The sequence below is a fragment of the Siniperca chuatsi genome, linkage group LG20 (genome assembly GCF_020085105.1).
Source record: "Siniperca chuatsi isolate FFG_IHB_CAS linkage group LG20, ASM2008510v1, whole genome shotgun sequence".
Taxonomy (NCBI): Eukaryota; Metazoa; Chordata; class Actinopteri; order Centrarchiformes; family Sinipercidae; genus Siniperca; species Siniperca chuatsi.
The window spans coordinates 17,166,027-17,185,783 of record NC_058061.1 but is presented as its reverse complement, the minus strand read 5'-3'; the positions used below and the strand labels follow the sequence as shown (position 1 = coordinate 17,185,783).

Genomic DNA, 19,757 nt, shown 5'->3' with positions numbered 1-19,757 from the left:
GTGCCGCCATGTGTAGATTCACTAGCTGGAGCTTCTCTTTCCGCTCTGACACTCTGCAATCAGATGTGACACACTGAAGGCTCAGATGACAGCTGGGAAGACAAGGTCACACAGTCACCTACTTTTAACGAAGGATATGCACAGCTCGTTTTGACAGGCCCGCACTGTGCGCAGACACACACTTACGCACTGCATACACACTGCCCACGCATACACCTTCACTCACACACACACACTTGAACACACACATACGCAGTCACAAGGCGGAGCAGGAGGGTTTTGCAGACAGGGTCTTTTCTCGTGCCTGTGCAATCTCAGAAGCAATTACCTATTAAAATTTCATCCTTCCCATCTCAGAATGTTTAGGAAAAGATTATAACTGCTGGGGAGGTAATTAAGCCTGCAAATGGTGAATTGAGTTGTGAATACAAAGTGTTGTGTGTGTGAGTGTGTGCGTACAGCTGTGTGTGTTTTGTCTTAATAAAACTAATAGTGCTGCCCACCTAAAGCTCTTTAATGTGATACTCAAAATGACAATTACAGGACTAAGAAGTACAATATTTGGTCTGGAGGAAGTGTTCAGTGTAATAATCCACAAGGATAACTATAATTTTCCAATTAAATTTCACGACTATTTTCTTCATTAGATTATACAGTAAGTGTAGTAACAATGAGATTAGCTACTGCTGCCTGTCAGTTACACTTAAGAAACTCTCAACACTTCTAGTTTCTAGTGCTAAACTCTGTGATGAAAGTCACCCTGAATTAAGTGGCTCGAGATGTTTTCAGACTTTTTCATGACAATCCAAACAAGTGCGTATAGCTTTAGTTCTGCTTTAATACAGAGCGACAAATACAAAGCCCGTCCTTCAGAGCTTCAAAAATGGTTGCTGCCATCGGTCTGGGTGTTGCCACAACGGCCATTTGACTCCTCACATTGTACTGTTCCCTCTCCTTCCACCTTTTCTCACTTTCCCCTCTTTCTCCATTCCTCCGTTCTTTGTCGCTGAAAGTGAAGAGACAAGGGATTTCTAGCCTTTTAGGGATTCAGACAAAGTCTCTGGGTGTTGAGATGACATGAAAGTCTGCCAGCTGGGTCCACCTGGGGATTGGTGGGCTGGTTCTGGTTCACAAAGCAACCAAAGTGTCCATTTTTAATATGCAGCTGGTTACGGGGGCCCCTGCTGGATATGCACAGGGGCCCACAACATAACAAACACAAACCTCCGACTTTTGTATTACTAATTGATGCTGTGCGTTTCTCACTTGTGTGGTACATGCGATGATAATTACGAATGATCAAGACACAGCAAAGCACGTATTGGGAATATGCTTTTCTATACCTCTCTTGACAAATGCATTCAAGTGCTTGCAGGGGAACCATATAAATGATAAAGCAGCGGTGGTCATCAGTGACTCCTTTACAGACAAATACCATTCTGTGACACAAGGCCCAAAGGAATTTTCTCCCCCTATGTAATCAGCCGAGACCTGCCAGACCAGATTCCTTGATGCCAGCAATAGGGCAATCTGGCCATAAGCTATAATCAATATGTGGTTTGCACTAAAATTTGATTTTCCAGCACAAACCTGCACTACATCTGAACAAACTCCAGCTTGTGCACATGTACAGTGGCCCTTTTAACCCGAGCAATTGCCTCTCTCTTACTCTCTCCCTTCCTCGTCCGTGCTTTGCATTCACAGCGGCTCAGCTCTTAATGAAAAATCATCTTTTTAAGTCTATTTATCTTCCACTAATCACAACAAGAATAACATGTCCATATCCAGCAAATCCATATCTAATTCCTCTCCTCTCCAATCACCCCCCTCCCCGTGCCCCGCGATGAATCGTCTCCCTCGCCGCCGGAGGGACCCGTGAACCAATCAGGTGGCTGTCGGGAGGATCCCACCAGATCACAGAGGTTAATAACATTCCACATGATCACCCGCAAGCTCGAGGATTAGAGAGTTCAGGGGAGCAGGTTCCACACTGCAAATGATAAACACCATTTCACAGCACTGGCCACTAAGGTGACCCCCACTATCTCATCTCTCCCACAGTGAGGAAAGAAAAAAGACTTGAGTGGACCCCAAACCCTACTGAAAAGGTTATTAATCTCTTTTCATGGCAGCACCTTTGTGAGGCACCACCTCTGAAACCAAACCTTTTTAATGAATGCAACCTTTCTTTCCCCCTTTCCATGAAATGTGCACTCATCATGATGTTGATGGTGTCTGTGGGCGTAGCGCTTCATGCTGAGTAGGGTTATGTCACCTTGTCGTTAGCCGGGGGAGCTGTTGTAGGATTACATATTTATCTCAGTCTTGCAACCCCCCCCCACCACCACCAATTGTACACTTCCTGTCTTCCTGTCTGTTATAGCACTCAACAGAGCCCACAAAATCCCCACTGTTGATGGTTCAACTGTGAGTTTACAAACATAAACTGTAACCTGCAAGGAAAAAAACTGGGGAAGTTTACATGTGAGAGGCAAGATTGGCATTGAAAGAAAGAACTTTTTAATCTCGTGTTTATGAGCAAAAAAACCCATTATTTTTTCAACCAAAGTGAAAGAAAGCCGCCAATATGAACGAAAGCCTTGATGCCACTTTATTTGCATTGGAAAATTGCAAAATAATCGCATCCAACTGGCAAATCTTTTCACTTTTCCTAAAATTAGGACTTTAAAACTCAGCACCAGATTAAATAACTTGGTGAAATGGATTTATTTTATTCATGTATGGCTTGATAGTAAAACAAGGGAAAAACAGTCCTCTAACAAGACGAGGGTGAGTACAGTCACTATGTGTCTCAAACACATCGTTTATGAGGATCTGCTCTTAGATCTGCTTTTTGCTTTGGCACAAGAAATAAGGATTAGTGATGCAACTTTGAGGGAATCTGAATGCTGTGTACTGTGTGTGTGTGTGTGTGCGTGTGCGTGTGTGTGTGTGTGCGTGTGCATTCATCTGTTTGATCTTCGGTGTTAAAACACAAAGAAGCTCGGTACTGTAGCAGCCCACGGGACGCAACAGAAATAGATGGCATTCATACGCTCTGTATTCTACCACCACCACCACTACCCTTCAAACTCCCAGCCCCCCCAATCCCCCTACACACACACAAACACACTACCACCACCACCACTTCCTCACCAACTCACACACACGCTCCCACTTCCCTTTTTCTCTCTCATTATATCATGTGGGCATGAACCAAAATAAAACAGTGAATAACGGTTGGATTTGAAAAGCTGCAGAAAAGGCAGGCAGATATTCTCTTTCTAGCGTGTTATGAAATGGATGGATATCTGGCCGGTGCAAGATAAAACAAAACCCAATGCTGCCATTTGAAACAAAATAGGAACAAGCCTGCAGGGATGTGTGTGTATTCTCCCCGTGCTTACACTGTATCTTTGAGGGTTTTCTGACTGCGCACTGTCAACCAGACATGAGTTTGGTTTAAAACAGCTGAGTCCAGCTGAGATGAGTGACTTGATCCCAAACTCTCACACTCTTACATCACTCCAGATGACTTCATAAGTGCCACTGACACCAGCCCGGACATGCTCAAGGCTTTAAGTAAGCAGCTTTTTTTTGCTGACACGCCCCACCCACACCTCCGTATACTGCTCTAAGTTATACAGACAGTTCACAGCAGCCAGCAATGAGCTGTTCAAAACTCCCAGAACATAAAAAAAAAACAACTCACGGAGGTTTGTGGCCCTGGAAACATAGTGCTGTGAATGCATCCCTAGGGCCTCCTCCTCCCGATACTGCTCACCTGGACACCCGCCCTGCAGCACACTGGCGACGGCCCTGTCAGACAGACAGACAGAGAGAGGAGAGGAGAGGAGAGAAACAGAGAGGCGGTGATGAATGAGGGGTGCAGACATGAGCAACTGTGCATAACATGGTTAATTGAATTATTCAGTTGGGCTGCACTGCTGTACAGCATCTTTTCATGAAACTGTGAGGTGCAGCTGACTGGAAGACAATGGGATTCCCTGATGAATGGAAAAGATTTGGTTTCATGTGTCCTGTTTTTGCTGCAATCATTGCACATACACTCTTGCCTATTAGATTACACTAGGAAGCTGTATAAAAACATTTTCACTGAGCTCCACACAGACAGATACACAATGCCGCCTTACTCTAGTGAAAGAAGCCACCCCCCGCCTAATGAGAGAAGAGTAGCTCACATAATGTTATGCTATACCACAATGGATGGATAGACTGGAGTGGAGAGAGCATGCAGTATCATAGTCTCAATACAGAAGATGAAACATAAGTTTCTCTGCTTGCCCAGAAACCACAGCCTGTGTGTGGAATATAATAAGCCTAAAGCATTTAAACGAGTTATTGTTTAATGTTATGTTGCTTCAATGTATTCCCATTATATACTTCGGATATGCACAGAGGCAGATGAAGAAAAGAACGACACGTTGCGCGCTCCAGATCACTGCGTGCGTAGGCTACTACTGCAAGTCTCTTTGTAAACAAGCGCACTGAGAGAAGCAGGCAGGCAGAGAGGGCGAGGGTGAGAGAAAGAGGGAGACTTACCTGGACATGTTCTCTCTCTGAGGCCGGTGCGCCTTTTCCAGCCCCAATTTAGTGAAAATCCCCACAAGAGCCATAATGGCCACTACTCCACATATGATGTAAACAATTAAGTTCGTCTTGTCTTTGGTGCTGTCGTGCATCTTGTTAATTTTTTTGTAGGGAGTCTGTCCGGTCTTCATCCACACCGGAGTGTCATAATTTTTACAGGTGCTCTGGTCCAGCCGCGAGTGCTTGTAGGAGCAGCAGAAGCGGAAGCCACAGGTGCCGCAGCAGTACAGATAATTGCCCGTTTTGCAGATGAACGGCGGGTCCCACTGGCCCATCACGTCGTAGTAACCTCGACATTTGTCCTCCGTGTGCGGGGTCTCCTCGGACACGCTCTCCTCCTCCCTGGAGCCGTTGGAGGTGGCGATCATTACGAATCCTCCGAGCAGTCCTGGCTCCCCGTCAGCCTTGCACACAAGAGCCATAAGTTTGAGCAACAAGAAGCCGAGGAGAAAGTATTTCCCTCTCATCGTGCTTTCTCCTCCGTTCAACTTCACGCAGAAACGAAAAGACTTGGAGAGAGGAAAAAAGGCGCACGGTCATGATATGCTGAAAAGTCCAGAAACATACATCCAAATAGCAACGCACCGTCATCCGCGCTGATGAACATCTTCATTAACATATCATCATCCAAACAAAAAAAAAAACGCGCAGAATAAAAGCAATCTTTGTGGAATGAACTTGACTTAATCTAACGAACTGCTCTCCAACGCGCGCTCTCTGCTGCGCATCTATACGTTTTTCAGAAAGGCATTTGCAGGCTCAGATTTCGCGTTTTTCAGGAGTGCATCACTTTACATATCCATCGGTGCGCTCTTACACACAGGAGTAGGCAGAGACACAAGCCGCACCGAGGATGAGAGCGCAGTGAGCGAATAGAAGAGCCGAGGGTGGGAGAGCCTGGTGCGCACAAGGAGAGGAGGAGGAAAACATGGGGAGGGAGTGCGACTGCGAGGGCTGAGGACAGCGCGAGAGAGAGAGAGAGAGAGAGAGAGAGAGAGAGAGCCTATATTGTGAAATATTATGATAGTAGAATAGTAGAAGTCCCGGAATACGCACATCACTGTTCTGTTTTGCCGTCGAGGAAAGGCGTAGTAGCCTTCTCCCCCTTTTTTCCACTTTATACATTTCCAGTCGTAGGTTGCCATTATTTTAGAAATCCTGAAATTTTGGCTTAATGTGCTCCAATAGGCAGTGGCTGGCAGAGCTTGGCATACATTTTGAAAACCCTTCACCAAAGATGTGGCCCCGGGACGTAATGCCCACTGGATCCCCTTAAGGGTTCTTAACTAGTAATGCTCAATCATTTCTTCAAATGTTTCCTAACGACACAACCAAATAATATGATGAGTAATATGGTTTTATAATCACAGATGGAAAAGTGACGAGCCGCATCCCCACATACTATCCAATTGGAAAACGTCTTATCCTTTAAATTAATAGTTTTTCTTTCTAAAACAGGGAATAGCAGGCCTATGGTGTAAGCAAAGCACTTTGTATAAGACTAAGTTTTTATTTAGTGGATATCTCAAATTCTTAAAGTGCAGTTGTCTTTTGCCAAACAGGTGCTGTGAGAAAATTAATTAACTGCCTGAGTTGAGCTGAACTGAGCTGAAAAGCATAAAAATATAAGATAATTTTCCACCTGCAAAATACACTTATATAAACCTGTAACACAAGTGGTCTATATTGATTAATTATGTGGTTAAAAACATACCTCTAATGGACCTCCGAGGTTATTTGAACTGTCTGGATGCAGTGAAAAGATTACCACTCATTCAAATAGGCGAATGAAAAATATTAAAGCAACCAGGTAAACAGTTTCTCCATTAAGGTTAAAAGAGGATGGATGGATGATGCTGAACGACCTGTCCATGGTGCTGAAAGACTCCAGCCGTACGGTGGCCCTGAGAGCTCAACGCCCTGCAACTTAAGAAAACACACGTAAATAGCAAAAACACAAGCAAATTTAAAAATCTTAAGAAAACAACTTGACAACACATGCATTTTGAGGGCCACGGTAGGTGTTTTTACACGAAATGCAAAATGATTTAGTTAGTTTAGTTTACAACGGTTTTGGTCAACGGTCATTTTTACAGCACATCCATTCAATTGTGGTAAAGTATGTGGATACAATGATAGCATAACTCGGTTGTTTACTCATTTTCAGATTTCCTACAGCACCTTCAGTGACCACCCTGAGGTGTAGTTTTGGGAATTCAGTAGCCTGTACATAGGCCTATTTTCAAAATATGTTGTAGGCTATATCTAACGTTACTTAATTAAAACAGTAAGGGTTAAAGGCTGTACGTTAGCTGGTTTGGTATTGCGAGGGTAAATTTTGCCTGATAATGTTAGGACAGCCTGCATGTCGCAGCCACACTGGGTGCCGCTGCAGCGAAAGTCACACAGTCACAAACAGGCAGTGTAGTCGACCACCGATAGCGTCAGCGAGTCGCAAAGACAGCTGAGGTGACCCAACAGCTACACACTGACAGGCTCACAAGTCACACATTAGTTTGCTCGGACAACTCTTTAACCATTGGATCTTATGGCTGAGAGTGAGGATATCTTTCTCAGGGCTAAACATCGGACATTCAGCGGACTGATTGAAGGTAGCCGACTGTCGTTAGCTTCTTTAGCCCCGCCGGTTAGCCAACTTACATGCTAATCCATCAGCTAACGCGCTCTCTAACTTGGCTGTTACACAAATTGTTGTCGTTAGCTGCAGATTAATGGCCTGACAGAGCAAACGCAGTCACTTGACAGCTTTTGTGTATCTTTGTTTTAATTACCGGGTCGCCGTTGTCAACCATAGCAAGGCTAACAATAGATGGCTAGCTTGTTATCTTTGTGTGTTTACAAAATAAAGCGTATGAGTAGTGCTGTGCTCTGTTTCAGCAGCGTTAATGAATCAAATTAGTGCAACAAAAACAATACTCCGGGTTTGTTGTTGTTTAGAAGTGCTGCAGCCTGCTGTTAGAGATCATAGGTAATAGTTGCTTCTTGTTTGGTCCACTAACGTTACTTTGAATCCTCAGGTTCTCTAATTTTATTTTTATTTTATAGCCACATTTCTGCATGTTTTGAGAAGTATTATCACTGTTGCAGACCTTATTTAAGTAGATTAAATTAGTGTAAAACGTTTCATTACTTACTAAAGTGTGTGGTTCAGCTCTGTGGTCAAGATATTCAAGGATTCATACTATCGATTTCTACCTTTTATGTCTGTTTAGTTCTTTAGCACCAGTAGGAAAGCAGCTAGTTTAAGGGAATTCAAGGGCAGAATTTGAAAGCAAGCCCCCTTGTGCTTTCATCTCAAATGATGATTAATTTTGTTTAAAGCTCGCCATCTGCCACCTGAGAAATCTCGACCAGCGCAGCCACACGCAAGGCTGCTGCCTCTTATCTCCTGTCATGTCATGGGAGCTTTGGCTCCTGCAAGCCCATTTGTGTTTTTTTTTTTTTAATTTCTTTTTAATTTGTCTGTGAAATAGTTCACAGATGTGACTCCAGAGAGAGACATTATGCTATAAAGTATGCTCAGTGTAACAAAAAGCATGCAGGATTTGTGTGAGTGCGCCTTGTAGCTTCATTAAATCTTCACAGATTGTGTCTGTTGTTAGGGGCACTCACAAAGAAGATGGCTAATAACTCAGGAGTAAGACCAACATGCATGGGAGGTGTACATGCAGAGTTCCATGTTGTATGTGTATGTATATGCACACTTGCGTACCCGTGTGATTTGCAAGCATTCTTTTGCAAAGAGAGCAGGTCTTACGTGCTTACTGAGAGGTGTGTATTGTTAGGTAATGATTTCCATACGCAAACGCTGGTAAGCCTAAACCGAGTTTAGAGACTATTCTGCTGAGCTGCAAGAGTTCAAGATGTGCTCATGAAAGTTTTTGATCTGTTTAAAAGACTAGTCTGCATTCTCTCAAGAAGTAAATCCTGATGGACTGACATAGACTTCTGAAATTAAACCAGGCCTACGCCACAGTAGGAACCTTAACTTTATACTACAGTGGTCATGGCAGCTGTTTAAATGATAAATTTATCAGAAGTCTCCACTGTGTAGTCATTAGTTAAGATCAAGGCCATGCTAGTTTGGACTGAAGGCATTCTAAAGTAATTTAGAGAGATCATGATGATAAACATAAAAGTAGAATGCGTTTCCCCTCATGGTTTCATAAATGTCAATTACAACAAGGGGATCATTGTTAAGCTTTTACTTGTCTGGTCCCCAGGAGCAAGATGCTTTTTCTTTTTCCTATCTTTGCTCAAGTTTCACTGGAGGACAGAATTATCATAAACTCATTTGGGAGAGAGATAGACAGAGAGCATGTTAAACACAGAGGATAATGAACAGCTAGTATCCCCCTGCTGAGTGTGAGTGAGGGGATTTGTGCAGAATGCAGATGCAGACTCTCCACAGTGACAGCAGTGCATAACTACAGTACTGCTTCCACATCCTCCGGAAACTAAATGAGTGGAGCAGAAAGCTGTTGTTTAGACCTGCTCTTAGCATCTGTCCATTTGCAGGCAACAAGGGGACTCCATATCACTTTGCCAGGCTTTCTCCTGTGTCCTTCATGTCAAACCTTGTCATTGCCATCAGCCAAGCCGTGTTGAGTGTCTGCTTCTGTTCTTTACATGGTTTGCATTGTTAATGAATATTGGAGAGTGATTAGATTGTAGGGCCCTTCAGTTACATAATATCCGGATTATGTAAAACACTTGTTCTTTGCCATTCATGCTCCAACATGTAGCTGTTAATTATTTAGAGTGAGCATGTACAGCTTTAACAAAAGGCTGTACATTACATTTCCCCCGGATCTTCATTTCCCAGTCCTAAATTCTGATCACAATACATTCCGCTAATCAAGTGTTGTGTTGATTCCAAGAATGAATGGAAGGCTTCTACATGAAGCTCTCACAGCAGGCCTTAAAATCACTAATGCTGTGATGACACCTAATCCCTAAAGCTTTTATGTTTTTGCATACTACTATGTGCAGTGTTCTGTGCAAGCACCCTGTGGCCTAAACACATTGAAATGAAAATGTTCAGGTGCTGCCAGAATGTAATGTTAGTACCCGGCAGATAAATCAAAAGGTCAGCTGCTAATGAAAGCTGTGTCCATTAAATGAGTGTGTGAACAAGTTTAAATGTGAGGGAAAGTACCTGATTATATGCATATTCCCTTAATAGGTAAAGTGACACATTTTTTTGAAAAACCATATATTTAAGCGTTTACATATGTTCACATCAGTATTATTGCCATTTCTCTGTATATTTGTCATGCAAAGATTCTGCTTGCGATTGAGTCGGACGGGTGTATGTGCTCCTCCAACTCCGATCACTACTGCGCAGACTCTGGCTCCAAATGACGTTAAACGCGCAAGATGGCTGCTCCTGTATCTGGGATATTTTGGCTTCATTACAGTTTATGGGGAGGAAGTGGAGACGCGCTGTCCATCTGTATATACAGTCTATGATTTAGAGTCGTGTTTCTTGCCACCTGATGAATCTAAGTCTAATATTCACTCTCCTTTTAGCTCTGTTATAATCTTTAGCAGCAGCATCTTTCCTGCTCTGGCTCTCTAGCTGCTAGATGCTCCACTATGTTTACCAGATAGTCAATCATTTTGTTTGTCTTGCAGTTTGGTGCTGGACAAGAAGTATACTGTGGGTTTATCAGAGATTTTTTGCTGAAAACAGCTGCCTGCCGCTGCTGGAATTGAGGTTGATGAGATTGCAAAATAGAGGGCCATAAAACCAAAACAATAAGCTGAAAGACACTAAAATGGTCTGTAGAGCTGAGGAGAACTATGAGCAACACCTTTCTTTATTACACATAGTAATTTGATCTATTATTTATACACAAATATTGATTAGTGCAGCTTTGATTAATTGAAGTCACCATTTTTTACATTTCTTTCTTTCTTGCTTCCGTTGGCCTAACAGCATGTAAAGTTGCCTGATGCACTTTTTATTGCATCATGGTCTTGGTAATAACCAGTGTCCGTCTCTGTCCACACAACTGCTAAGTCCATTCTTGTATCTTCTTGCTCCAGATGCAGAACGTGAGTGGATGGGACCATTTTGCTTCATCCAGGCCGCAGACCCCCAGCTTGGGCTGATGAAGGCCTGGAGGGAGGGCGACTGCGATGGTGGAGGGGACGAATGGGCCGAGGAGGTTGAGCTCACCAAGCAGGCTGTGGAGGCCGTAAACCAGCTCAGACCCAGGCCAAGGTTCATGGTGCTGTGTGGCGACCTAGTCCACGCCATGCCAGGTAGGGATAGAAAACTGTAGGTTTCAAGAACTACTGGAGAGTATTACTGCTGCCAACTCTCGTAAAATGAAATGATGTCATTTCAGTTTTTCAAGACATATTTTTAGCTAGTAGCTCTCAACAGGTGTTTAGGGAAAGCACCAAGTGTGGGTCCTGCTGTTGTGATGAAATGCTCTCTGAAGTACATTGCTTTTTTTTGCCAAACATTAAAAACTTTTAACGTCTCTGAGTGATAAATACACACTGAGTTCTGAGGGCTGTGAAGAAACTACAACAGCACATGCTTACTGCTGAAAACAAGCCACAGCAGTGAAGAGAGGTTCCCAGCGGACACACAGCCTTATGGACAGTAAAAACAAGATATTGGCATCAACCAGGGTAGCAGCCAATTATCCGCCTAATGTTGGAGGACATAATGTGAACTCACAGATGCCAGTCGCGTGAGCTTTAACTCTGCTCAGCCTCTTTTAGTCAGACCAAATGACACAGCAGTGGTCCCATGAGCGTTATCTCATGGCATCTGGTACATCACGCAGGCTCATGCAAATGCTGCACTTATTTCAAAGTGTTTGAACTGGCTCTCCCCAATTACGGATAACAGCAAATTATTTAGAAACACAAGCTGTGATTTCACGCACTATACAACGTTTCACCAATCAAATTGTTTTATGCCTCATTTGTAGTCTGTGCTCCAAAACTGCACATTGACAGAGAGTTTGCGGCCAAAGCCGATATCTCGTTTTTCATCAGAGAGATCAAAGGAAGATTATGAGCAAAGTTAGAAATTTGCAACCACCACCCAAACACTGTTAACCCGATCGCATAGTACATCATTTATCAGGCAAACCAAGTCATATATATCTTATTCTTTGGTAAAATAAAAAAACACCAGCTGACCTTTGGGATTTGTGGCCAGTGAACATAAAAGTTTTCCTAGTCAGCTCATGAGCCTGCTTCCTGCTTTCATGCACACAATACAGCTTTTTAATATGACTGACATCTTATTGATTTTCATCAGTAGTTCCGTTATGCATATAGCAGTTTGCACCTGGAGAAATTGAACTTACAGTATAGATCCAGGCAAGAACATTAAGTCATCTCTGCCACCCAGATCAGCTGATCTACAGTATTAATCTATTGATCTGTAAAATGATCTATTTAAATCTAAATGCTATTGCTGATGCTTAAACTGGGTTTATACTTGACGCAGTGGGTCAGTTTGATTTATAGTTCAGCGCACATTTCACTTAATAATAGCACCACCATAACACTAGACTGATGTGTCGTATGTAATCAGGCCATGATATATTCGTCACAGTAACAGTTCACATTTTTTATTTACTTTACAATATAGAGCAACATCAGGCTATGCATGGATCTATAGAACTGGAGTTACATCCAGGTAACTTCTCTTTTCCTTTGTCTCATTACTGACTAGGAGACTACTGCCGTTTTTACGTTCTTACAGAGCAGCGATGGCAGCAAGCAGAAGGGTTGCAGTGGAGATGGCTTTACTAGATGTGTGTTATTAAAAAGCAACGGATTAGAGACAATTTCTTCAACTTGCTAAACGTTGTCTAATGTCTTTATTAACAATCTCCCCGGGCATCGTAAACTTGTTGGAAAAAAACACAAGCTGACCAATCACAGTTCATCGGCTATGTGTATTAGCTACGTAGCTAAACCATAACACAAAACTATAAATCCAGCATAATAACAGATACTCACAGTGACCACCCCAGCCTTTACCTGCAGCATATTTGGTGTAAATTATTGCCGCTACTGAGTGCTTTTCACTTGCGAGTGGCCATCTATGCCTTTGCAAGCTGAAGTGTTATTGAGTTTAAGCTGATTAATAGATTATTACTTAAACTTACCACATATCTGTGACACATCTGGCATTTGTACTGATATTTCAACCTTGTATTATTTGGTGATGTGTAGAGGTCAGACTGATAAGCAGTGTTAAACCTGCCTCTGCTCACTCTATTTCCACTGTGGGGTTTACTTTTTCACCTGCCCAGCATGAGATGACTTTCTGATTAGGCAGGAAAGCTGCTCTGAAAGGAGCTATTATGCCAATGTCAAATATATTTGTCATAATAGTAAAATGTGACAAGAATGTTTCTGACTGAAACCATTAAAATGTCATGCTTTTCCTGTCATATAAGATTCCAAATAGGCATGCCGTGTAATCTGAGTCTCATTGTCAGATGCGGCTGTCATTTTTGAGCCTCAGGCAGAATTGTTTATTGGTGACCCCTGTGCTGCAGGCAGGAGAGGTTTGTGATGACCTGCAAAATCAATGCATGTACGCATCTCTGGCAATAGTGAATGGCATTTGACCAAAATCTGTAATATAACCATAAAGGACGCATTTAACAGACATGGTGTTTATGTAAATGTGCCATTTACAGATATAGCTGTCAGAAGTTAGTGAATAAAAAGAATGTAGCAAGTCTTGAATTTTCAAACCTTCTTTATTCTGCGCCTCGTGTATTAGGCCATTGCTACAGATTCTCAGATATGTTGTTAGCAGAAGCCGAGCGAGCCTTCTGACATTTATCAGTCTTTAAAGAGAATGGAATATGTCTGATATATATATATATATATATATATATATTCATTCTCAGCTGCCCACCAAGATAGTCCTAATGTTATTAATGCACTCTGTGAAGAACATCAGCTTTGGGATGGTTCAGCTACAGAATATTCCTCATTGAGGAAGGTTTGAACATTAGCCTTCTCTGTTTCCCAGCCAGAGTCTGTAAACAACGTACTCCCCTATGACAGCAGCTGATATTTATCTATGAAATAGCACAGGCCTTCTGGCTGTTCTCAGGCAAGTTTAGTTTCTGTGCTGATGAAGATTTTGGCTATTGATTAGACCAGCCACACTTTAAATTCCTGTCCGATTCAAAAAATCTATATAAGATAGCTGCCAGTGTGTTTTTGGGTGCTACAGCCGCTGCAGCTGGGAGGCAAAAAAAGTTTGTTTTCTGCCCTGTTCGTAAAGTCTAGTTTGTAAACATCAAACCCCCACTGACAGCATGCAATATTTATCTATAAAAAGCACCTGGTTGCCTTCAAGCTGTTTGTATGAAGGCAAGATTTTACTTTGTTCAAATGGTTCAGTTGAATACTGGTTGCAGATGGAGAATATGTGGCGTTTTTATTCAATTATTTAGTTTGTCAATAATTTCTAATAATAGTGTACATTAGTTTCTCTCCATCAATCTTATGCTGGGAGAACCAGGAAAGCAAGCTGACTTGTTTTGCCACAGTGGCAGCTGGTTTCACCAATTCACCAGATGCTTTCACTGTCTAGCCAGACAAATAGATTTTCAGAATAGAACTGAGTTTGAAAAAAGTTGGTTACCTCCAGAAATGGCTGGTTGAGTAAACAAAATAATAATTTTACTGCTCATTTCCCATCTTGTTTGGAACTGACACACCGTGTTTGAATCATGCTGTGTTAAATTGTGCTCCCTTTTGTCTGTCTGTGTCTGTGTTTCGGTAGTGACAGAGATGTGATGATTAATTCCAGCCTTTAAACATAAACCAACTAATTCCACTTATAAAGTAAAATACCTTTTAAAGCTGTAGACAATACTCAGGCAGGAATTGGTGGATTTATTGAAGTAATTGTAATGAAATGAGTGACTACGGCGTGGTGTGCATGTTTCTCGGTGTCCAGCTGCCTGATTTGATAACAGGCTAAGAGGAACTGGCTGGCAGGACCCACTGCAGAGTTAATGTTCAGCAAAAAAGAGCCACAAGCCGCTAAACCAATGCAAACTACCTTTGCATGCCAATTAGGGAGTAGCATGAGCTGGCTGCCTGGCCTCAAGGAATGGGCACGAGAAAAGAAGTCTGCAGGTCAACCTGTCTTTCTCTCCATCTCTGCATGTCCTGTCTCTCAGTACGTCTGTTAACATGTTCGATTGGCTCGTGGTGAAAGAATCTCTGGCCTTGAACCTGATTTGGTGATTATGTAAGTTATTGAGCAGAAGTAGAATATTTGGTTATATGTGGTGCAGTGTGTCATCTGTAAAATGTCCTTGGACCCTGTTTCTAAAATTTGACTCAAGGCAAACTATTCATATGCAACAAAGATTTGGCTTGGCTTAGTCACAGAGTAACTCTTGCCTTCCTCTTCTCTTTTTTGGGTCATAATGACCACCAATTTTTGCTGCACAGGGACAGTCATGAACACTCCTGGAGCTGTCTCCCCCTATCATCTAAGAGTCTTTCTGTAGGTGTCCAAGTATCCTTATCATCTCCATGACTGCACCATTTAGACCAAAACATAGCCGCCATCCATTTACCACATCTCCCCGCGTCTCCCTCTGATCAGTCTCATTTATAGGTCACAGCGAGACCTATTTCAGAAGCACAGTGGGACAGTGGATAGTGTAAGCATGGGGTTTAAACCGCAAGGCCTTGGGGACCTTTAAACGCCGTGGCGTCAGCCCTCGTTACTGTCAGCCCCAACAGAGCAGGTTGTGTGTGCCATCCTCATTACTCGCCACGTCCGTCACTTGCCTGGTAACTGGGCTGCTGCACCGGTAGAGAGGAGGGAAGAGATATTATAGTCAGAGCTGCTCCTTCCGTCTCTCGGCTGACATTTCCCCTTAAACTGTTTATTTACAATACAGAATGAATGGGTGGCGGCCAGAGGAAGCTGGCTGTCAACCGGCATTGTCAACACTGCTGCCTGTCGGCGACAGGAAATTGGCAACTGTATTTCTGTTCCCACGGATTTCACTCTCTATCTCATTCTGTTTTCCTTTCTGGCTCTTTCCTCTCTGTCTTTCTCTCTCATCTGTCTGTTCTCTTTAGTAAACAGCTGCAGTCTCATGCCTCATACCTTATTTTGACAACCTTCATTTGCAAGTCTGACACCATACACAAACACACTCATTTATTCTTGCCTCTGATGAATCTATCTGAAGCATCCATGTAAATTAAAACTTCTGTGGATGAATCAAAAGTTCACTTTGTTCTTGTAATTGTTCTGGAACAAACAATAAAAAAAACAATAGGGTCATTGTGTGTGTCAATATTACGTTTGCGCTTTAGACCTTGACAAGAAGGCAGGAAAACTGAAGGCTAACAAGTGATGTCTCCATTTAATACATTTCCTTCCTTATCAAAGACTAATTGGAGAAGTGGCGATTAGAAGCGCTTATTCTCAGAAGATGGAGAGGGACCCTGATGAACTCAAAGGCTTTGTTTGCATCCCATCACAGTGGTCCACGAGGTACAATCCCATTCTACAAAACTAAACAATCTGAGGTCATGCTTCATAAAGAAATGCTGGCCAGCATTTGCTCCCATATCATTGTGTCATCCAGACCTTTACTGATGGAATGTTCCTTGATCCCAATTCCCTGTCTCCTCTCCAATCTAAGCTAACCCTCAAGAGACGCTTTCTCATCTCAAGGACTTCCTTCAATCTTGCCTCTCTTTCTCTGCCTCTCCCTCATTCATTTCCCTCTTCTGTCTTTCTCTCACTTATTTTCAAAGCTGACAAATGAAGAGGATGGGGGGGGGGTACAGAGCTGATTAGATTAGAGAAACATGCTGGACTTAACACTCTTCTAATGAGCACTACAAAGGCTTCAAACTGTGTCTCTGAGGGTTCGTGAGGGATGTTACGCATGATACAGCAGGGAGAAGTGTTCAAATATGTGTGAGCATCTGCGTGTGTGCATGCATGTGTGTAAAGCTCACAAAGGTGAAGTAGAGGTTACCTTGGGACTTCCCTGTCCCCTCTCTGTAACTGTGGAAACCTGTTTAATTACTGTTGAAGGCAGATAAAAATGGGGCTCTCTGTGGGATTCTGAAGCAGAGGAGAATATGAAGGAGAGACTGCCCAGGAAGAATTTATTTTTGGGACATGTGGAAGCATTTGGGATTTTTTTTTGGAGGGGGGTGGCGAGCTGGGAGGTTCTGTTTGTGTTTATCTAATGGGATTGTCCAGTGGCTTGTGGGCAGTAATAGGTAGGGATGGGGATCGAGACCCGGTTCTATAAGGATCTGGTTCCAAATTTTTCAAAATTCAAAAATCAATAAGGTCCGAGTTTATCGATACTGCTATCGAGACTAGTGGGTCCTATAACGGAACGTTATGTCTGGAAAGAGGAGAGTCATGTCATTTAAATCAAGTCACTGGTGCACAAACATACATTGATTGTCTAATAAAGTTTTTGAATTCAATTGAATTGTCTGCCATCCACCATTAAACTAAATTAAGAAGAATTGAATTGCCTCATTTCTCATTTGGTCATATGGTTGCTTGCTAGGATGGCAGAACGTGGAAAGCAGTCAAAGGCTTGGCTACATTTCAGTAAAGCCAAAGATAAGGAGGAAGCAAAATGCTGTTTATGTTCTAAGTTAATTCCTTGTAAGGGGGTAAACACAACGTCAATGCTAAAGCACCTCAACGTTGCGCATCAGTTAAAGCCAAAATGCAGTACCTTCGACTGTCTTCGAGTCGGAACACCGCAAACTCTGGCTGCCGTTGCAAGAAAATCATCCTCTTCCACCCAAGGTATACACAGTGCGTGTACCCCAACTACCCCCAACTAGCAAGTCCTGTTCGTTGACAATAATAATCCAATTGATAATAATCCAAAAATATGCGATCTCTTAAAGTGACAGCACAGACATTAACCAACACTTTAGTGTGAAAACTAAATACTTATTGTAACATAAACAAAACAGTTTCTTCAATAATTAGAACATTTTACCAAATTAAAAATGTGTCACTTGCCTTCTGTCGCCTACTGTGTAGCGTTATTTTGCCAATACAGGTATCAGAACTCACCAGCACTGATACGCACAAATACATTCACATTCGCACACTCACATATGCAACAAAATGCTGCACTGTAGTGAAGAAGAGCAGTGCTGCAAACCTAGCAGGCTGAGGTGGGAAAAACACAGTAGAGTACAATAAAGAAAGGATTGGATTTGAATCAGCCGATACGATCCTTTAAAATATCCTCTGATCGCCCTGGTACCGATCCTTAGGATCAGCTCAGGACATCTCTAGTTTAATGGTGACATCTCACAGGACATTACAGTTTACAGTATTTGTGGTGAATTTCATTGCTCACAGGATTGATCCAGCATACTGTAATGAAACTAGGTTGTGTGAAAGGTTGTAGGATACATTTAATATGGCTTCATCCTAGTTACTATCTCGTCATAAACTGTAGGCCACTGCCACATCAACACAACCCATCAGTGCCAGTACATGCTCGACTTAGTCACAAATTTAGAGGTCCCCACACATTGAAAATACAGTTGTTTGAGTGCAGAAAATGTATGCGACAGCAAGACCCCACGCACTTGCCTATGTGCAGTCAGACAGCCAGAATTTATATGAAACTGAGAGAAGTGCTTACAGTGTTGGACAGGCTCAACGAGAACCTGCCAAAGTCTCCTGTCAAGGTTTGAGAATCATAGTGTTGCAATCTCATTAAGTCTTTGAACAAGGCCTTTTAGTCAGAGCTCCAGATAGCGTGGAGAGGAGCATTGTGTTTTTATTTCCATATACCCTACTTTGTACATATTTTGCTTAGTCCAAAAGAGGAAACCAGGGTGAGCAAATGTATGCATAAAAATTCATTCCTCCAAAAATGTTTCACGAGCCTTCATAATTTCCATTGCTCGAGCACTTATTTATGAAATTAACTTCACTGCAGCATTTTATTACTCTTTTCTGTATGTTCTTTGGCATTTTTTAATATCAGGCATAGTTAATGGAAATTCTCATCACAAATATTATATTATTCTATTCTAGTTCCGTTCCCGTTCTACCCATTTGCATAATGTTGTATGGCACTATTACCAGTGGTTAAGGGGAAGTGAAGGAAGGCATGTTAACTGACAAATGTAACCAGATAAGTATGAATCCAGTTTTATAGTGAAGAAGGACATATGTTTCTAAACAACCTACAAATGTTAAACTGCCTGGTGCCTTAATGGTGTCATGCCCATAACCACTCCTCATTCATCTAAAGCAAGGTGTCTCAAATGCAGATTAATGGGGTACTGTGTGGTTGAGGATTGGTTTGTGCTGTGTAGCACTGAGAGATGATGATTCATGGGTATTGCCATGTTAGCGGATGGCTGTAGTTGAGGGCAAGCAGCTGGAGGTGTGAGGAAGCAGAAGGCAGCGCAGCATCCCTGCTACTGTATTTGCCTACCAGTGCTATTTTTTCACATTTATTTATCCAAGGAAAGTAAAGTGTGGCTACATACTCTTGTTGAGCCCCACCCTGCTTCGCACTCGCTCGATTACACACATTCACACTCGGGTGGTGTCAAGCATAAAACATTTTTTTCCTGTTTTTAGCTACCGAACAGCCCCACTGGAGCAGCTGACAAGGTCAGGTGCCTTGCTAAAGGGCACATTGATGGTGTTTAAGAGAGGGAAGAGTGCTTCTCATTCACTTCCCTCTCTAGATTTTCTGTTGAATATTTGGAGAAACTGACCTTTTATAGAAATAAAAACAAGAGATATTCTCCACTTGTGAATAAATTGTTAAAATCTATTAAAATCCATCTGTCTGTAACAGCAGGGTTGGTTGTGAGCTAGCGGCTGCAACAATTGCCTCAGCATTTCAGATGACAACCTTTGTGCCCCCTACTCTCCACTCTAGCTTCATTAATGTGGCTGCCTTTGTTTGTATATCATTGTGGCAATGTGTAAATATATATATATATATATATATATATATATATATATATCCGGAAAGTATGAAAGTATTCACAGCGCTTCACTTTTTCCACATTTTACAGCCTTATTCCAAAATTGATTAAATCTATTATTTTCCTCAAAA

General features: G+C 42.3%; 2 protein-coding genes across 2 annotated transcripts in view; one reads left to right on the top strand and one right to left on the bottom strand.

Annotated features, from left to right (window-relative positions):
• shisa9a (shisa family member 9a) overlaps positions 1–5,545 on the bottom strand; it is a 51,991-nt gene extending 46,446 nt beyond the window's left edge. Inside the window, exons 1-2 of the mRNA XM_044178496.1 lie at positions 4,564–5,545; positions 3,713–3,819 (exon numbers count right to left, since the gene is read on the bottom strand). Coding sequence (XP_044034431.1) covers positions 3,713–3,819; positions 4,564–5,078 — 622 coding nt within the window. The 5' untranslated portion in view covers positions 5,079–5,545. The remainder of the gene's footprint in view (positions 1–3,712; positions 3,820–4,563) is intronic.
• A 1,457-nt stretch (positions 5,546–7,002) lies between these two features.
• The window catches only part of cpped1 (calcineurin-like phosphoesterase domain containing 1), a 34,112-nt gene continuing 21,357 nt past the window's right edge, over positions 7,003–19,757 (top strand). Inside the window, exons 1-2 of the mRNA XM_044178495.1 lie at positions 7,003–7,223; positions 10,684–10,902. Of these exons, the coding sequence (XP_044034430.1) occupies positions 7,160–7,223; positions 10,684–10,902 (283 nt within the window). The 5' untranslated portion in view covers positions 7,003–7,159. The remainder of the gene's footprint in view (positions 7,224–10,683; positions 10,903–19,757) is intronic.